Here is a 20,244-nt window from a genome sequence, read left to right as displayed (position 1 = left end):
TTCCAACATTGCAGACATTGAAAAAATAGGGGGAAAATGAGCTAAAAAAGCCTGCGCCTCACCACCCTCGTGGCCAAGAATAAGCAAGCTCTCAGCTGCACCAGGGGATCCACAAAACTCACTTTCCACAGTTCTGGTGGTTGAAAATGCACCTTGAAGTATGTAGTACGTACCTTGATTTATGTGCATAAATGCTTCAGTGGAACCGTCCAGACTGTTAGGCTGAAGATGAGAAGACTGGTGAAGATATTTCATGTACAAACAAAAATTGTCACACGTCTTCATGAACAAAATTTAAGTTCTATAAATTTTCTAGAAGAAAAAATGTTTTCCTGTGGAGATTTTCATTTTTTATTTCAAGTTGCTACATAATTCCAATGATTTAATGAATCTATAAATCAGTGAATGTACAGCAACATGCAACTTAGTCTTTTAAAAGAGCTGAGGGTTTTCCCATATTTTCTCTCTCTGCCACTGACTTATTTAAGTCTCATTTGAAGCTGAAGGAGGTGATTCTGCCCCTCTACCCCACTCAGGTGAGACTCCACCTGCAGAGCTGCCTCCAGCCCTGGGGAACAACAGCACAGGGATGTGGAGCTGCTGGAGCCAGTCCAGAGGAGGCCATGGAGATGCTCCGAGGGCTGGAGCCCCTCTGCTTTGGAGCCACGCTGGGAGAGCTGGGGGGGTTCACCTGGAGAAGAGAAGGATCCAGGGAGACCTGAGAGACCCTTTCAGGGCCTAAAGGGGCTCCAGGAGAGCTGGAGAGGGACCTGAGACAAGGGATGGAGGGACAGGACAAGGGGGAATGGCTTCCCACTGGCAGAGGGCAGGGTTAGATGGGATATGGGGAAGGAATTTTTGGCTGTGAGGGTGGTGAGGCCCTGGCACAGCTTTCCCAGAGCAGCTGTGGCTACCCCTGGATCCTTGCAAGTGTTCAAGGCCAGGTTGGATGGGGCTTGGAGCAACCATGTCTAGTGGAAGGTGTCCCTGCCCGTGCCAGGGGGCGGAACTGGATGAACTTTAAGATCCCTTCCAACCCAAACCGTTCTGTGATTCTGATTCTGTGATTTAAGCACATGCACAAGGGCTGGCAGTGCATCCCCTCTTCCTCATTCATTTACAGTGGCTTTCAAGGCCTTAAGATTCCGCACTCAATTAATTTCTAATTTGCTCAGATTATTTCAGCATCTCTGAAATGAAGTTATAATTTCTAAACCTTTCAATGTCTTGAGTAAAATCTTTGATACTGTTAATTTTTTCATAAAGTACTTTGTAATGTTTATAAAGCTACTTTGTAACATTAAAATAGAAGAGTTTCCAGGAGACAGAAGAAAATATTGATAGAGGTTATTTTTTTACATTTCCGTTTTTGACCACAAGTCACAACTTCTTCAAAAGTGTTTATTTCACAAATTTTGTTTTTATCCCCATCTGAATAGCACAGTGACTATTACAAGCATTTTCTTATAAACAAAGGTGTAGTTTACAGATTTGTTCAAAATGAAAAAATATTCTATAAGCAGTAGTATTTCATCTACAGTATTCACTCATGTATATCATTCAACTTTGACAGCAGCTATACCTTCTGCTCATTAAGGTAGACGCTTCACACCAAAGAAAAAATAAAATAAAATCCCCAAACAAATAAAATAGACATTGCAATACAGTAGCACTTTTTTTTTTTTTAAAATACATAATTTTTTTCTTCTAATTTCAAATTAATTTGAAAGTCTTTGTCCACTGGCATTCACACCTTGAAATAATTTGGATACTCATCGGGGAATATGTTCTCTGGCTTGTTTTACTTATCATCTACCTTGCTCGAATTTCTTTCAGAAAAAAAATAATCCATTTATGACTGTTATATATATGTGAATCAACAAAGTCAGAGGAAAAAGGTTCATGGATGTTCATGCAATTTATTTTAATTAGGTTCTATTTATATGCAATGATAAAATGCTAATTTTTCAGTTAATGGTCTAAAAGAATAAGTTTGAACAATTCTATGCATTTACCATTGAAAAGGGAGGAAAACAACCTGTTGTTTCAAGTGCAGCTGTTTCATTTGTATCTTTTGCAAATCACGCAAATAAAAGGTCAGGTCTGGCAAAGATTTCAGTGAGCAAGCTGCAGGATGATTAATGGCAGCCACTCTGCTAAAAAAATATGCCCACATTTTGTTACTGTTTCGCTCCTACAAAGAAATTCTTTTAGATCCAGTGGGATAAACTGCATGAGCAAAAAATGATAGTGACATAGGATTGCATCAAATCAGTCTTAAGGTCCAATGTTCTACAGCAGCTTTACCAGACAAGATAAGCAACCTCAGCTACAAAATGCCAATAAAAGGGAAAGAAAAACAGCAAAGGAAGTTTCTGGTGAAAATGAAACGTGGACATTGGAGACATCCTGGATGTTTCTTGTAGGTCATTGGAGACATCCTGGATGTTTCTTGTAGGTCAGCCAGCACATGCCTGAACACATGTTTGAAGTGTTGGGTTTGAAATGCTGCTGATTTATGTGATTTGGGGGTTTTTGAACGTTTATTTTATTTTATTTTTATTCCCAATAGTGCTTTTCTGAGATATGTCATACATGCAACAGTCAGCATGGGTCAGTATTGGGGTTTTTTCCTGGGAAATTCAAAGTGTTTTTGCAGACCTTGTCAAAGTAAGATTTTATAAGTAGGGTTTTAAATCCACAGACAACTTTTTCTATGACCAAATAATAAAAACATTCCCCTCTTTTAATGCTTTTTTCAGAGAAACAGTGGTTGAGCTAAAGGCACAGAGTGGGAAAATGCTCAACTGAATAATCAATATTTAAAAATAAAGACAGATCTGGAGAAGAGCCAGCGTTCTCAAAGCCATGCTTTGTGTTCAATTAGCTTTTTAAATAAAGAAGTGCTAATCTGAGGAAAGGCATGCTCGAACATAGCAATTCAACTAACATTTAAATACAAATTTTAAAAATTTCTAACAGAAAAGACAACATATATTAAAGATATTTCATACAGTGTCCTCTTTCAGATGGATCTTACTGGATAAACCACATGATCACAGATCAAGACGTTAAATCCCAGTTCCCATCTATACATACCAAGAGTTTTTAAGAAAGTACATATAAATTATGATCCTGAACGTGGAAGGACCATTATCCCCTAGAAGACCATTAAGCCCATTTTATAATTGTGATCAGGAACAAAATTGTTGCAGAAGAGGATTCTGCAGCAACCTGTTGTTAGTCTGAGTGATAAGCATTAGTTAAATCAATCTCGTGGGAATTGTACTGCAAATAATTTACTTCAGTGAGAGGTAGAGACCTGAGGTGCCTGAGAGGAAACTGCTGACCTACTATGAATCCTGAGCAATAGCTCTGTGTTAAAACCACCTGTTAAAAGGGTGAATTCCACTTCGAATTATCTGTTCTTGAACCATGATGACTACTAGAGTTTGGAAGGAAGGGATGGGAGACAATTAAAAAAAAATTCAGAGCACTGCAAAGACATTCATTGTGAAAAGAGGTAGGTACAAATAAATAAAGATGGTGTAGATGAGTGGGTGACAGGAGTGTGGGCTTGCTGGGCGCAGACAGCAAACTGGTGGCACTACCCTCATTGAATATAAAGGGGAGATGAAGGCACTACTGAATACACAGCAGATGTGAGTGCTCAAGGACTGTAGTTTGGAGGTAGTGCTGGCTCTATACAAGCAAAACATCTTCTGTGATTAGCTGGGTGATGGTTAGGGGGGAAAAAATATTTTCTTAGCCTTAAGTCTGTCCTTCAGTGGTAACAGCCAGTCTAAACCAGTCTCCATTTGAAACAAGGTATTTATCCACTGGCATAGACCAATACAATTCTTCACAGCACTCAGCTTTTCCTTTAAAAATGTGCTTTCCTTTAAAAGTGTACTATATACAGCTATCTAGTACATACAGGACTATTACAGTTTGTATATACATAGATTATATACATGATGTTTAAATCAAAACACACTCCTAGCCTAAAAGGGTAACTGCAGCAGACAGGAGTTAGTGTTCCTTCAAGACACTTCACATTCTTCTTTAAACCTCTGAGCAGACAGTGTAGCAGTGTTTGGATACGATTTACAGCAAATAAAAGTAGTCAGATGGAGAGATTGGGTTTTTCTTTGAAAGCTTTTTAACCATCGTGAAATTGCGGGCCACAAAATAAACCAGGACCACAAAAGCAGGTAGGTTAAGATCTATTCAGACAAGATCCTTGTGGAAGTGGAAAGGGCAGAATGCTGGCTGCCAGACGTCCTGGTTGCAATTTGGCACACTGTGCTATGGCAGGAGCATCACCACTCTGAGCAGTTGGGTAGCACCACTCAACCATGGGAACCCACCTCTTTCCCTGCTCAGCAGCCACTGAAAATTTAATGTGTTGTGAGAGTACCAAGAAAAAACAGTGACTGTCTTTGTGAGCAGCTGGTGCTCTCCAGCATCAGTGTGGTGAGGCCAGAAGGTTGGTTTGTTTCTAAATTGAAGCTAATAAATTTAGTAAAAAAAAATCCTAACAGTTTGCACTGATTGCAGTTATTTATTTAAGGTCGTTGTAGACAAAGAGTTCGTGTTCATTCTTAAAGAAATGGCTCACATTACCAACACACCATCTGACAACTTTTTTTGTGTTAGAACATTTCACTCCTTTTTTTTTTTAAACCTTTTTTTTTTTTTTTAAGTATTCATTTCTCTAAGCCCTGTATATGCACAACTGGTAGCATTTTGGGGTGGCTACTGGCATGAACACAGAGTTTTTCCACGGACAGCTACAGCTAGGACTTACACACGGAACTAATTAGTGCTGGGGACCCTGTAATTAAACTGGGCTGCCTTAGCGTGATCTATGCATGAGATTCTGACACACGCCGTGTAAGAGGTCCAAGAACCTTGATAGCCACTGGATGAAAGCTTTTGACGCTTACCAGCACAGGGAAAGCCAACAGTAGGGATCAGGATGACGCCATTCTACAAGCAGAAGGCTTAAGGCAGTTTCTCGTATCATGGTTATCTCGCTACGACAAAACCTTTGCTAATGTAAATTTGGTAATGGAGGAAAGTCCACGCTGCCAATTTATTTAAATTCCCATGAAGCAGAAGCACTGGATGTAGTCAGGAGGAACAACAGCATTTCTCAAACATAGAATTTGTGACAAATTCCACATCAGTGGAAACAAGCAGCATCCCAGGCCGTTGCTGTCTCCCACTTCCTGTTCCTTTTCGTTAGTGGCTTTTGGAGATGATTATGGGTTTTGAACTATGTCAACATCAAATCAAGCAGTAAAAAATAAATCTACTTTTCAAGTATCCTTATTTCTGAGCCGCAAATTACAAAAAAACCAACCAACCAACCAAAAAAAACCCCAAAAACATATGGACCAGTCCCTCTTTTTACTCTACATTTCAACATCCATATATTACTGTGCACTGGTTCTTCCACAAGCCTGTTTGGTCCATATTTAAAGAGCTCCTTGAATTCCTTTAATGATTTTTTTCTTTCATTGTTGGAGGTCTCTGGGTATGAGAGGTGAGCTTAATTCTACTTTCTTCAGACTTTATTGAGAAAATCCAAGTTGAGAGAAGCAGGGAGATGAATGGAGTCCATGGTGATGGAGGATGGGTTGAACGGGAACGAAACTGGGAACACATGCTTGAAGTCTAACAGCAGCTGTGGAGGGTCATTCCGTTCCTGCAAGTGCATCTATGAGGTGTGGGAGAAGAAAACAAATTTAGCATCACTTGTTGCCTTTTCTTTGCCTGTGTGGTGAGAATGTACATAATTTTATAGACAGTGCAGAAAAGTGAGAACTACTTTGTTCTCTATTGCAGCAGCTTTCCTCTGAGCAAGGAACTTCTACCCAGACTGTAGAAAACACTGCTTCAGGAGAACCTGGCTATGTTTTCCAGATGAGCACAAAGCAAGATACAGGAACCTAAAAGCAACATGACCCCCTTGCACAGAAAAACTAGCACTGCACAATACCAGCAGTCTCTCTTTGATTCAGCTGCTCAGCAACGGAAACATATTCTGTGGGTAGCTGAACACATTTCTTTTTCCTGCCTCCTCCTTCTGAGCATTAAAAAGTGTTTTATTTTTCCTTTAGTTCCAAATTTCTACCTCGTGTCTTAGAAGGAGCTCCATTTCCCCAATGCTTTGCTGACTCCTGCAACCTTGTGTTCTTACTAAACAGCTGAACTAGCTGAGTTGGGAATTTGGGTGCTTATTTCATTTTGTGATTAACAGCCTGGTTAACCCTGCAGCTGTGTGTTGTAGGTGTGTCCTGAACTCAGGACAACATGCAGCAGCATGCCTATTACAAAATGCCCGAGTTAGCAATGATTTAATACAGATGTCACTGGAATTACACAGATGCCATTCGTGCCCTCCAGTTTACAGCCATTTAATTTTACCTGTATGTTTCGTATGAAAGCTACTGTCACACGTTCTTCAAACTCGTTCACAGGAGTGTAGAGATTAAGTATCTTTACGATCTGTTGAAAAAAAAAAATAGGATTACAGAGAGTCATAAGAAGCCAAACCTTTCCAGAATGCAAAGCACCACTAACAGTTTGTCATGATAAGGCCATAATAAGTCTCCTGTGACACAAATGAGAAGCAGAAGCAGCACTAATCTTGTCCTGGTGTTTTCCTTTGCCTCCTGTAAGTTATTGCAATGGACCTCTCAAAGTCACTTCTTATTGCAATGTTTGTAAACTGGGAATAAACTTGGACAACAGGTTTGTACAGGGATGTCACTTAGTTGGCACATGGTGTTACGGGTGACTTCAGATGTCACCTCTACAATGCTCTTCTTGATGCTCCCTTACTCCTGCTCCTCCCCTACTACCCTTCAGCTTCTCTCAAAAACACTTGTTCAAGACAGGGAGATGGAGATACATTAGAAAGGCTCTCCAAGAATCACTGGAGATCAGCTCACACCTCTCACTTCTTAAGTCATTATCAAATTTAGACCAGGCAATCCAGCAGCAAAAAACATGAGTTTATATCCTCCTGGGATGGAGTCTCAAATTTTAAGGTCAGATCCATCCAGCCTAGGTGGGCACTTCTCGACCTCCTGCTCCAAACAGGAATCCTTGGGGGGCATCCTGCAGACCTAGCCAGGTTAGACCTGGCAGAAGACAACAGGTGGGTTAAAATCCCAAGAGTCTGACTTACACCTTGAACTCCTCAGGGGTGGGTTTCATTTCAGCACACTTCTGGAGCTCCTGTGCCATCAGTGGCACTGTAAGAGAGGAGCCACCACAGTGACCACCTCTGAGAGGAGTCACTCCTGAAAAGGACAAATTGCCCCCGCTGAGGGAATGGCAGACTGAGGCTGGACAGTGAAGAACTGGCACCAGGGGACCCCCCTTTCCCACTCCTTTAATCATCCATACCCTGTGGTGTAAACCTCTGCCCTGCTGCCTACCTGCTGGGTCGTGAGTGATGTGCACAGGGAACAGATGGCCTCGGCATCCTCCGAGGTTTTCTTCTTCAGCTGCAGAAGCTGTGCTGCCTGAATCAAGGGCACCAAAGTTTGTGCTGCTCCACTCTGCTGCAGATTCTTCCCATGCAGCCATTCCTCCAGCTGGCTTATGTTAAACCTGGGTAAGCAGCCGAGACAACATGCAAGCTCAGAGATAAGGCATAGCAGCTCAAAAATCCTCCATGAGGCTCAAGATATGTTGCAGTGCTGGTATATGTGGCTTTTTGTGATGCATAGTTGTGATACACACGGCAAGAGACTACCAGAACAATGCTTCATACTCAACAACTCAGAGAAAAATTTATACTCTACGTACCTTACAAATATATGAGCCATGTAACAGCCGAAGAGCACAAGGGAGGTGCTTTCAGATTCCTCCAAGTTTCAACAGTCAATTAAAATTAAGCTTTTAACCAGCTTGTAAACGCTAACAAAATCCTGCAAGGCACCCGAGTACCTTTGAAAATATCTCCACAAAAGCTTTTGCTGTTCCCACCACCCAGCTCAAGGGGAGCACACAAAGCTCCAATGCGGAAAGGGGAGCGGGTAGCAAAAGGAAGATTTAAATCATTTCCTCTGAGAAGTGCACTTAATTAACAAAACTTCCTCAAGCAGGCCCATCCCTGCCCCAAGCCCCAGCCCCACCTCAGCTGCATGCCCGTGCTCCACGAGCAGACATCCTTCCTCAGCAGGAGGTTGTTCAGGGTGACCGCATTGATCATGTAGAAGATCTGCTTGAACACCTGCTGGACGATCTCTGGGTCCAGACCCTGGTCACACATGATGCTGTGGAACGTGTTCAGCTGGCGGATCATGTTGTCCAGGCTGTAGGATGTGTCAACTTCTGGTGAGTTGGAGATGTATTTCCTGTAGCCCATTGGCTGGACACCAGAAAGCCCTTGGATACTCTCATTTTCCAACACCGCAGACACTGAAAAAAGGGGAAAAATGAGCTAAAAAAGCCTGTATCCAACTACTTATTAGTCGCTAGAGGGAAGAACAGATTCCTCTGTGGGCTGTAACAAACATGTATCAGTCTCAGTGATGCAAGTGGTGGGTGCTGCGAGGTCTGAGAGCAGGGCAGATCCATGAATTGATGGTTTGCTCCGATAATATGAAACGGTTAAAAAGTACACAAATATCACGGAATACTAGCACATTATGCCATGAGCAGGGACACCTTCCACTAGAGCAGGTTGCTCCAAGCCCCGTCCAACCTGGCCTTGAACACTTCCAGGGATGGGGCACTCCTCAGATTCAGGGATTTGGCCAAGGAGGTAACTCTCCTCATAGTTCTCTCATCCTTCCAAAACAAGGTCTTTATAGTCTTTTTCCTCTTCCCAGTTTTCTCCTCCGCACATTTCCACCCATGAAGAGGTTAACCATGAACATGTTGTGGAGGGGAACCCACCAGCACCACCTCACCTCTGTCACTATCCCCCCAACAGAAAGGAAAGGGATACCTTCAATCAAGGTGCAAAAAAACCCCCCTCATCCTTATTGGTTTCTATCATGGGGGAAAATAAAAACTCTCCCAGGTCACGTTAGCACTGTGCAGAGGTCTGTTAAACAGCCAGAGCAGATAACCTCAGCCAGGAAACTGGAAGTTAGAGGCTGTGAACTCACCGGTCATGGGCTGGAGGATGCCCTGTGCTATGTTAATGAGCTGCTGGTAGATCTGGATGGAGAGGTGGCTCAGCACCTGGCGGTACTCAGTCAGGTCAAAGTTCTTCAGACAGTGCTCGTTCTGCTTCGGCGTGTTTTGTGTCATGAAACCCTGAGCAGGAGGAGAGTAAAACACCCAGGTTCGTTATTCCACCCCTTTACAGTCCATCAAAACCACTGCATTAAAAAAAAAACCTCACACCCTCAGAGTACAATATACCCAAAGTACATTTTCACTCTATTATGGAAAAGCTCAAGACTCATAAATCACCTTTGATTTACTCAGGCATTTGTTCATAAATTATTACTAGAGCACTACTTTTTGAAGAAAATCATTAGACTATCAGTTTTTCGTTTTAGCTTTAGCGAGGAGCAACGTTTCTACTAATTGCAACACACAGAAACTAGAAAATGACATTTCAGTCCTAGAGAAATTACTCCTTAGCTATGTGTGTATCCCTTTGAGCTGCAGTCGTTCACGGGAAACCACGTATTCAGATATTAAGATTTTAGAAAATTGAAGAAAAAATTATAACCCCGTGCTATGTGCTTTGACAACATTCAAACTGATCTGAGGTTTATAAATCTCTCCAAATAGCCAAATTTGTTGCCTGCCTTTTGCTGAAGAAGCAGCTGATCTCTGATGCTGCGTGTGGATGCCGTGAGCCCTGAGGTCTGGGCTCGAACATTAATACCAGTTTTAGAGGCAGAAGCAAATGTGACGTACAGTAATTTTGCAATTAACACAGATGCTTTAATTGCCTGTTCATATGGTCTTATTTGATGTCAAAGTGAGAACTATGCAACTGTTTCTGTTGGTTGCTGACGAGCAAAATGCAAAAAACCAACATGTGGATATTTGAGTTGATGTCACAATTTCCCCATTTTCCTGACTAATCAAAGAGCATGCTCTTCACATGAAAAGACTGCACATAGTTTGGGATTTTCTTTTAAGTCTTTTCTTAAAAATAGGTTGAATTCAAACTAAAGAGAACAGTATTTTTGAAACTGCTCAGAATTATTTTTCCTCTCTTTTTTTTTGCACCCAGTTATCGATGGAATTTGCAAACAGCTGATTCATTGCACACAGTAAATCATGGCAAAGAATATGAAGTTTAAGTTTGGGTTGGTTTCTTTTTATCCTGCTGGTTTTCTGCAGAAGATTTTCTTTAAATGTAATATTATTATCCGGACAGAAGAGGGCAAATGGGAGCATAACTCCTAGTAACTATTCTCTAAATTATATTCCTTTTTATTTTAAATTTTAATTTTAAATATTCCAAGTCCAGCACTGTGGTTTTACACACAAATCATTAGGTTTTGAATGACCTAAATAGTTAATTACATTGCCTGAAATTGTTTTTTATTTATTCTTAAAGTTTGAATGCTGAATATATCTAAGAAAAATCAAGACTAAACAAAAAGCCCAGTATTTGGCTGTTAAAAAATATAATATGCAGAATAGATAGCTACAAGGATGGCAGCATGCATTGTTATGGAAGGACTGTAATAACCGCATTTTGTTGGAGGGGATCAGCTATAACAGAACTTACTTCAACTTAGGAAATATTACTGAGGTGGGAAGAAATTACAGAATTTCCTTCTGAAATCTCATGTTACGATTATCTGTGAGTGACAGGATAAGGGGGAACGGCCTCCCACTGGCAGAGGGCAGGGTTAGATGGGATATTGGGAAGGAATTCTTGGCTGTGAGGATGGTGAGGCCCTGGCACAGGTTGCCCAGAGAAGCTGTGGCTGCCTCTGGATCCCTGGAAGTGTCCAAGGCCAGGCTGGACAGGGCTTGGAGCAACCTGGGATAGTGGAAGGTGTCATTGTCTATGGCAGGGGTTTGGAACAAGATGGGGTTTTAGGTCCCTTCCAACCCAAAACATTCTGGGATTTTAAAATTCCAGGAGCTGCCTCATGTTATAACCAGATTAACAAAGGAGGGAAGTCAGAGATCACCCCAGGGAGGGTTAGAGGGAAGCCACTGCACCCAGGAGATTCAAGGAGCCTCCCTGGAGGAATCCCAACACACTCCAGGCCAGTGATGGTTTCTCACCTCGTCTCCACTGTATTGCTTCAGGCAGTGCAGGAGGCGACACACGTTCGCCAGCCAAAACGATGTCATCTCAAAGTCATCGTGGTGTTTCTGGAGAAACAATATTAAAACCTGTGAGATCCCCCCTCCCCTTCCTCGGGCGATATTAGCATACCAAGACAAGGCAATTTTGAGTTTCTCAGCCTAGAATCAGGCAGCTTTCTCTCTGCAGATGGGCAGTATTAGCCACTTCCTCCCTACAAACTTTTTTTTAAAAAGAATCCACAAGTGCAAACAGTTTTATTGCTTAGATCATAATTCTCCTTGTTGTTCTAAAAAGGGAAGCTCGAAGAGCGATTTGGTTTGCAAATCACCGTAAGAGCTGAATATCACAGAGTTGGACGTGGTTATTACCATTTTACAGCATCTCAACCCCAAGACAAGAGCAAAGGGACACCTGCCTTCAGCACTTTCTTAATGCCGTTGATGGTGGAGGTAAGCAAGGAGTGCACCTTCTGGTCATCATTGATGTAATCTGCATGTCTGAGGCACATGAAGAGGATGTAGGCAGGAAGGCAGGGAACAGTAGCAGACACTGCCTGGGGCTTGAGATCTAGAAGATTTGACAGTTAAAAACCCAAACAAACAAACAAGCAAACAAACCCCACAAAGAAACAAACTTAAAATTTTACCAACTGACAAGCAAAGCAGAGAACACCAGACCTGGAGACGCACCCAGGCAAACCCTTCTTTCCCCAGCCCTGGGGAAAATGATGTTTTGGCTCTGCAGCTGGCATCCCTCTCTACAGCATGGACACAGAACCAGAGGTCCAGCTGCAGGACAGATGGACCTGCTGAGGAGCCACAGCACTGGGGCTTGGGAGGGCAGCACTGTCTGCACTGAGGTGTGTGACAGCATCCCACTACACCTGATGGATGCACAGATAGAGTTAGAGCTTCTTCACCACATAAAAGCCTACCCCAGCAGCACACAAATCACCTTAGAAAAGCCCCCTGAAGCTTTCAGGTGTACCTGCCACAGTTTGTAACCCCCCCTCTTCTGAACTGATGACATAGTAAATCTCTCCTTCCATCAAGATACGGAATCCTAATGGCAGCTGAAGGCACTTGTAGCCTCTACAGAACAAGCCTGTCTGATTAGGGGAAGTTCAAAGACCACAGCAATGAGTAGCACTGCTCTTTGAGCACTTTTTGGATCCTCACAAGGCTTTTCAAACAGCACAGAACAGGGGGATGCTGCAGCAATTCTGATCAGTCTGTGCAGCAGAGAAGAGCTCACAGGTTCATTATCTGTTATCTGTTATTACCTCATAAACCAAACTGCCTTTGTTCCACTGCTGTTCCAAATCCCCAGGGACTATCCTTCTGCTACCCCCTCCCCATCTATTACTACATCAGCAACTTACTGCCTGCTCTAAAAACTGCAGCCTTGTTTTGCATTTCCAATTTTTTGCTATCCCTAAGGATTACATCCATGCCTGTCTACCTGCTTAGTGCAGCTACTTTACCTACCCCAATTGCCACCACCACAAACGTGCAGCCCCAGAAGGGATTAATTTGAGATGGTCTATTTGTCTACCTTGATCTCACAAGTTCACAAATGCTCCCAGGCAAGAGAAGCACGAGTCAGGCAGAGGAGCAGAGGAAATTCCTCACCTGTAATGAGGTTTCGGATGAGGAGCGGCTCATCTTCTTTGTAATACTCCAACATGCCCTGAAAATCTTTCTCCTTCCTCTGGACAGCAGCTTGCATGTTACTGTCGTGTGGCCTCCTGTCTGCTGGCAGCGTGGTTTGGGATGCTGTGAGGAGAGAAGAGCATGAATGGTGGTACCTGGAAATCAAGAACTATTCACGTCCTGCAACGGTCTAAGTGCAGACACCAAGTCAAAGTGTTATATAATAAACTCCCAATAATGCCATCAGCTTTGACAGACCTATAAAAAAATATAAACAACCAGGCCTTGAATTACCAGTCAGAGTTTTCAGACTCTGAATGAAAGAAAAAGTGCAAAAGTTGAACTTACGAGAGGAAAAAATGAAGCCATTTTTATTTTCCAAGAGACCACAGGCTAGAAGGTGGTAATCCTGTGGGAAGCTCTTTAGTGTATGGTTTTCGCAGAAAGGGGGGAAAAAACCAGGCAGGCAATGATAAATCCCTAAGCATCACATCTTCTGTCTGTCTGTAAAGCTGCAGAGCCACGGTGGCACCGCTCAAGTTTAATAAAGCAGAAGAGACCAGCATGCAAATACTGCAGTAAACAGCATGCAAATCACACTGACAGAGACCAGCTGGGTGAGCCATGGAAACCCTCCAGTTATTCAGCTTAATTTCACTTAATGCCTCGTTTCCAGGAATTAGCTCATGAGAATGGGGCCCTCTGATTAATCACGGCTTCTCCAGAGAACGGGAAGCTCTTTCTGCACAACACAGATGTCACATTTGAGGTGTTTTCTCATCAAGCAGAATATAAATACATATTGTCATTCCTAAAGGGTTGTAATCTCTCCTCAGAATTGACAGATCAGAGCATTTGCCTGATAGCCACTAGTCTCCTCTCTGTACCTCTGCCTGATCACTGCACTGAATGCAACGAAAGCAAAAAGGTCTCTAAACACCCTCCAAACCTCAGCACAAGGTCAGTGTCAGCTCAGTGCCTGCTGCTAGTTCAGTGCCAGAATGAGCAAAATCTTACTTTCATAGAAAGAAAAAGAGAAAAAAAAACCAAACCCTTGCAGCTCTCCAAGGCTGACCAAAGAAGCAAATTACAAATACAATTCCCCCCTCCCAATGCCTTCCAACAGCAAAGTCACCTTCAAAATCTTGGACCTTCTTCATGTAAATCTTCAGCTGTTTCTTCAGCTTCTTTTCATTCTTTTCCAACTTTTCTACCAGTTCTTTCAGATCCTGAAAAACGTAAGATGCATTTTTTAAAAACTACCCCCAACATTAAGCCCAAGAACAACTCATCTGGGGTGAGTTTAAGGCCGAAGTCTGGTCTAAGAATCACCGTGGCATGGTGGGAGTATGTTGGTAGAAGAAGAGCTGTGTTGTTTCTGGATTGCTCAGAAAGACCCTTACCTACACCACAAAGACTGTGAATGCTGGGCACCTGTTTTCTACAGCAAGTAATACTCACCACCCACAGTGTTTAATCCTGGCTGTTAATCACAATTAAACAGTTCAAACACCATTTGGATACTAGAGTTTTTGGGAAAGGCAAGAAGCCCTCACCTGAACTCAGGAGGTGCCAACATTCCCTCCAGACCTTGCACATAGATACAGAAGGTGAGAAAGGGAAAACTTATGATCAGGCAGGCCAACTTTTTGGAGTGGCAACTGCCCCTCCACACTTCCAGAAAATGCAAGAAAGATGAAAGGATTGTGTGGTCTTTGTGTGTAATGACAGAGTAGAGGCAGCGTAGAGGCAGCCCCAGTGATATAATTTGGTAGGCAGGGCCACAAAGTCGACGAGCTTAAAAAAACATTTAAAAAAAAAAAAAAGTACCTATGTAGTCACAAAAGTCATACAGCAATAGAACATCAGCTTGAGATCAGGCACCAGCGTTCCCAAATGCACCAGACAGATGCTGATGGTTCTGCAGAGATTTTGGCAGGAGTGGAAGAGATCCCTGTGCCCTGCCCTCCCCTCCCCGTCATGTTTCCTATCTCCTTTCTCTCAGCCTGTTCCTTTCCCCTCTTCCTGTGCTTTCAGCACAACCTCTTACCAGGTTTTCATTGGTGAGACGTGTAATTTCTTGCTGAAGTCCCAACTCCACCTGGACCTCCGGAGAGAGCTGCAGGGTCTGCAGGGAGGCCTGCTGCTGTTTCTGCAGCTCTTCTTGCATTGCATCCAGCTGGTTTCTCAGACCTTCCATCTCCTCCTCGTGCTTCCTCCTCTGATCCTGGAGCTGTGCTTCCAGCAGCCTGAGGACAGGACCACACTGATCAGCCTGTGATTTCAACATTGAGGCAGTAACCAACATCTGAGTTGGTCTGAAATACTTTTGAAATTTAAAAACACGACATCAAACATTGGGTGGGGTTTTTTTAAATAAAAGGCGAAAAAAATCTAAGAGCTGCCATTTTTTATTTAACTGTATCACAAGTTTGGGTTCCTTTACTTGCAAAAAGCAAACACATGGCAAGAAAGCAGCGCAGACCAACACATGCAGGTTTTGTTTTCAAAAGCCCAGCTTGAAGGACATTTGTTCCTGTCCTAATTTCCTGTCAAACACCATTTCTTACTTCTGAAAACTGAACTGTATGCCTTGCAAAGGGTTCCATTCCATTGGATTGCCATTGGCCTACTGCTGGGAATGTTGACAAAGGCAGAAGCCCTCATTCCTTAGAGTTCTTTGTAGAGCTGCTATTCATCTTTGTTTAAAAAGAGGTATATTCACAGTTATTTCAATTTTAATTTATAAACTACCTGCAGAATACCACGCACAAGGCAATTTTCCTTCCCCTTGAGGTGTTCCTGCTTTCATCATTGCTGCTGACCTCACCAAGACTCTTCAAGCAGGGGGACAGACTTGTTTCCTACTAGCCCAGGACATACAAACACTAACACCATGATACACAGCTGAGAAAAGTCACCAAAACCACCCCCTTCTTCCACTTTTAGGTGTGCATTCAACATTTTCCTCTAACAATTTGTCCTGCCAACCCTTCCTACCAACCTTTCACCTACACCTTCCAGGTCACCTTTCAGCCCTGCCCTGAGCCTCTGCACAAGGACAGCTGTGGCTGTGGGATGTGATGTGGGGGGCAGTGCCAGAATGCCTTTTTAAAATCCAGTGGAAGAAGGAGTCATCTCCGAGGTGTTAACTGTAGACACCTGTGCTGGTGGGCGTGATGACAAACCCAGCAAGTGACATGGTAATTGATTCTTTGGGGGTGTCCCCACTCTCTGCTAAACAGAAATCTCAGTCCACCAGCTCTTTCAGAAGACTAAAATAAGTGACTCCAAAAGGTATGAGGGCTCTGAGGAAGGGCCATCAGGCCAAGAACTGCAAAGTATTAGTCCCAGATTACAGAGGGTGATGGTGGCAAAGAGGAAGAATGACCCAAGGAGATAATCAAGCCCATGTCCCTGCTGTAGCTCAAGGATGTGATCTCCTAGGCAGAGCTATGGATCACCACACACTCAGGTCACAGGCTTCTCTTCTGACATCAGATGCAAACAGCAATCCCCAAATATGAGGAAGATTTTAGTGTCAATAGCTTTGCATTTACCCAGGACAAGCACAGACACAGAGCTGGGCCAGGGGGGAAAAAGCTACAGCTCTTTCAGGTTCACCATGAACTGTTTCCCTGCAGCAACAATTAGGCATGAGATTTTTTTGTTGTTGTTGTTTTGTGTTTTTTCTTTCACAGCTTGTATAAAAAAATATGCTTTCTAGGAAAGATTTCTGGGTGAAAAGTAGTAATTATTCCCCATGGTGTCTTCTTGTTGTTGTTGTTAATGTCTTTAGAAGATTAAACAATGCAATCTCTACTCCCATTTTGCAGCAAAGGGCAGAAAAGCATGTTTTCCACCTATAGAAACACGGGCAATAATGCACTCAGCCTCATAATCCTGTCAGGAGTTATATTCTTAAGAGGCTTGGAAAATACAGAACCACCATGAAATAAGTATTAAGCTCTTAATTTCCATTTTATTTCTTCATATTGGGATTAGTTTGGATTCAGTTTGGATTAACCATGAGACAGCCTCAAAAGAACACATTCCTTCTTATGAACTTGGGTTCCTACATTGCTTGGAAAAACACATTAATCATCCCTGTTATTTTTTCCTGTTATTGTCTGGTTTTACCCTGATACCTCTAGACGTGACCACTTTAGTCTACTTTATACAAAATATTTCAGGTTTTCATCTCTATAATGTCCTTAAATCTCTTATAAAAATATTGGAGCCCCATAACCACCAAAGACCAGGTTGAAACAGAATAAGAATCCAGGAGTCCCCCAGTGTGTCCCTGTGGGATATTTGCCCAGCAGACCAGGATGTGGGGAGAGCTGTGGAAGGATGGCACTGTATTTCCACCACGTGCCTTCCTTCTTACACCTGTGGACAACACATGGATGGGAGCAAACAGTCTCCAGGAGCAAGCAAGGGTGACAGCATTGGAATAAAAGCACAGGGACTCCGCTTCTTACGAGTCAAGGACTGGGAGAAAACACTTTAGGGAGGTGCTGTATGTTAGTGCAATTTCACTAAAAATATATATATATCTAAAATGGGGGGGGGGGGGTTTTGGTTTCTTGGAGGTCACAGCTTCCCAACACCTTTATCACCCAATTTCCCATTAACCTAACATAATCCTTAACAAATCACAGCTCAGGTATTAGTGGCAACAGCCACCATCAGCAATGCCCAGCCAGAATCACAACAATTCCCTCGAAAATTAGAGAAGAGTCTCAATTCTGCTGGTTTGGAAACCACACCTTCAGCTGCTCCCAGAGAAGACAACAGGTCCTGCAGAGGACCAGAGGGTAAGAGCAGAGCAAGAGAAAGAAACCAAAGGGTGGCAAAAGGGAGGAGAAGACTGAGAAGCAGCAGCAAGGAAAAAAAGAAAGTGTTTGACCTGGCAACTTGCTTTAAACCTTGATAAGCCAAGCCGAGCTCTCCATCTTCATTGAGATACCCCCAGTCCTCAGTCTTGCTAGAAATAAAGGATAGAAAAAGGAAACAAGAGGACAGAAGAAAGACAAAAAGTCAGTTGCAAGAGAAGGAGAAAAGGTGCAGCAGAACCCTTATTAATTTTATTCAGTACTATTATATAGAACACACTTTCATTACACTGTATTTCTTCTTCCACCAAACTGAAGGAGAACCATGCCCTGGTTGTGCCCTGTAAAACACTCCTAGCTAGTGGAGCTTCTTCTCCCTGCCCAGCTGGGACAAGTGACCTCGTGTTGCCCCTTCCTCCCCAACCCACTGCAGCCAACAGAAATCCAAAATCCTTCAGGTCAGAAGGGATCATCACAGATCACCCAGTCCAACCTCCTGGCAGGTTATCATAATTCCCAACTGCTGGTTTTATATCTCCCTAATATGGAATTTTTAAGACAAGTTTCTCCGTTTCCTTCCTTCTGCAGCAACTCCCACTGTCTAAAATAAATTATCCTCCTTCTATTTCAGTTGAGGGTTTCCTCAAACATTGAGTCAAACATATCAGTCTTTCCTCAGAGCAACCCCTGGTCCAAACACCACTTACACCCCTACAAGACCAAATCTCCTCTATATCCATCCAGGCAGAAAAATGCCCAGAAAAGTCTCATCTCACCTTGATACTAGAAGTCTCTGTTTAGCAGATTGTTCATTTTTTGTTGTTTGTTTTGGGTTTTTTTCATGTTATATGAGGCAAGAAACTCATTTATCTCCTTTAATGAGGTACTGAACACGTTACAAATGAGTGATGTAAGCTGGTCGATTTGACCAGAAACACTTGTTATAACAAGATTATACTTGGCTTCGATGTCAGTTAGAAAACAGCTTTTCTTTTTGGACATAACAATTTAAAAAGTAAACAAAGCAACCACCAAACTTAATATATCGTTATATTTCAGACACACACCAAAAAAAAAAAAAAAAAGAGGAACTCAGCCAACATGCATCTTCTATTTTGGAAAGAGCTGTAGCAGAAGCCATTCCCTGGCAAGGAAATCTCTGCATATTTCACTGGAAATGCACAACACACAAACTTTCTACAGCAAATTTTCACAGGAGGAAAGCAGTGAGAAACGTGGTGTTGCCATGAAAGGACTCAGGAGGTGTCTCACTGCCACAGGCAGTTTGTACATCCCTTCCATGCTGGTGTACAGCATTTCTCAAAACCGGCAAACGTTTCAGGCACTGACATTTCCAAAGTTCATCTGTTAAGGCCACATGCATGAATTTAAATTAAAACCTTGTTGCTACCGTATACACAGCAGGTTTCCAAAAGGGTTTGTAGGCTGACAGAAACTAGGAGGTTTATTGGTCTGATTTGCATTATTTCTTAGTAAAGTCTTTCTTTTTTTGGTTCATATAATCTTAACAGGACATATCCTCAGGCACTGAAAACCAAGGAAAAAAGCAGGAAGGATCATCACTATTTACTGCATGTCACTAACCTGTGAAATCTCACACAGTGAGGAGCATTCTGAAGAGATGCATTTTCCTGGAAAACCTCCTTCGAAAAATAGATTTTCTTCCTTTTTTCAAACCACAGGCATTGTGGTAAATGAGGAGAGCAGCTCAAGGAGGAGCTGCTTTATTTACATATAAAATAAATATATACAGGGGGCGATATAAGATACACCTGCCCTGGGAATTAAGCATTTAGTTCATCTCCATCAACACAGCACTGACTCAGAAATCACTGAGCTCCCCTTTCTGCCAGAAGTTCATACTGACCAAGACATTAACCATCAAACACAGGCCCTTTCAAGCTAATTACATTAATTAGTATGTGACAACATAATTTCCTAGAATGCTGGCTAAATCCTTTTCTCAGACAAGGCTGAGAGGAGCTGAAAATGCTTGATTCACAAAGCCTTTCTCCTTTTTCCTTATCTTGGAGGTGCAGGTCTGGGGAGCAGCTGGGACAAACAGCCCTCATCAAAAGTGAGAAATTCCTGCCCAAACACCTCCCTTCCCAAAATGGCAGAGTGGGAAGAGACCCATGGGAGAGTGGCAAGCAGAGATAGCAACCCTTTCCATGTGATGGCCTCTTCCAGCTGCAAAAGCATCCTCCATGTGAAGCCAGCATCAGCCCTTCACTTTGCACTGCATTTGCAGGTGAGACTTACACAGCAGAAAAAAAAATAAAAGATAAAATCCATGTACTCAACAGAAATCACTTGGAAAGTTATCACAGAAGCTAATTTCAAAGACACAGCCTGATTTACTTTGAGCTGCCAGGTTATTAGTTCTAACATCATCACCTGGTCTCTCTTGGCTCTATGTTTCTACCAAGATCAAACAGGCTCCAAAGAATGATCCCAAGAATTAAAACAG

The 20,244-nt window shown here is 42.7% G+C and overlaps 1 protein-coding gene across 5 annotated transcripts in view; it reads right to left on the bottom strand.

The window, feature by feature from the left end:
• Positions 1–3,035: 3,035 nt before the first annotated feature.
• MYO5B (myosin VB) overlaps positions 3,036–20,244 on the bottom strand; it is a 144,551-nt gene continuing 127,342 nt past the window's right edge. For 2 of the 5 annotated variants that reach the window (XM_032675593.1, XM_032675594.1), the window contains exons 30-40: positions 17,828–17,905; positions 14,966–15,164; positions 14,051–14,144; positions 12,895–13,038; positions 11,679–11,830; positions 11,239–11,328; positions 9,138–9,288; positions 8,157–8,442; positions 7,455–7,629; positions 6,436–6,516; positions 3,036–5,725 (exon numbers count right to left, since the gene is read on the bottom strand). In XM_032675593.1, the coding sequence (XP_032531484.1) occupies positions 5,573–5,725; positions 6,436–6,516; positions 7,455–7,629; positions 8,157–8,442; positions 9,138–9,288; positions 11,239–11,328; positions 11,679–11,830; positions 12,895–13,038; positions 14,051–14,144; positions 14,966–15,164; positions 17,828–17,905 (1,603 nt within the window). In that variant the 3' untranslated portion in view covers positions 3,036–5,572. Of the gene's footprint in view, positions 5,726–6,435; positions 6,517–7,454; positions 7,630–8,156; positions 8,443–9,137; positions 9,289–11,238; positions 11,329–11,678; positions 11,831–12,894; positions 13,039–14,050; positions 14,145–14,965; positions 15,165–17,827; positions 17,906–20,244 lie in introns of those variants that run through there. The other 3 variants (XM_032675595.1, XM_032675596.1, XR_004354496.1) reach the window with 2 other exon arrangements.

The sequence above is a fragment of the Chiroxiphia lanceolata genome, chromosome Z, assembly GCF_009829145.1.
Source record: "Chiroxiphia lanceolata isolate bChiLan1 chromosome Z, bChiLan1.pri, whole genome shotgun sequence".
In the NCBI taxonomy this organism is placed as follows: Eukaryota; Metazoa; Chordata; class Aves; order Passeriformes; family Pipridae; genus Chiroxiphia; species Chiroxiphia lanceolata.
The sequence above is the reverse complement of the archived record's forward strand: the minus strand, read 5'-3'. Positions and strand labels throughout refer to the sequence as shown.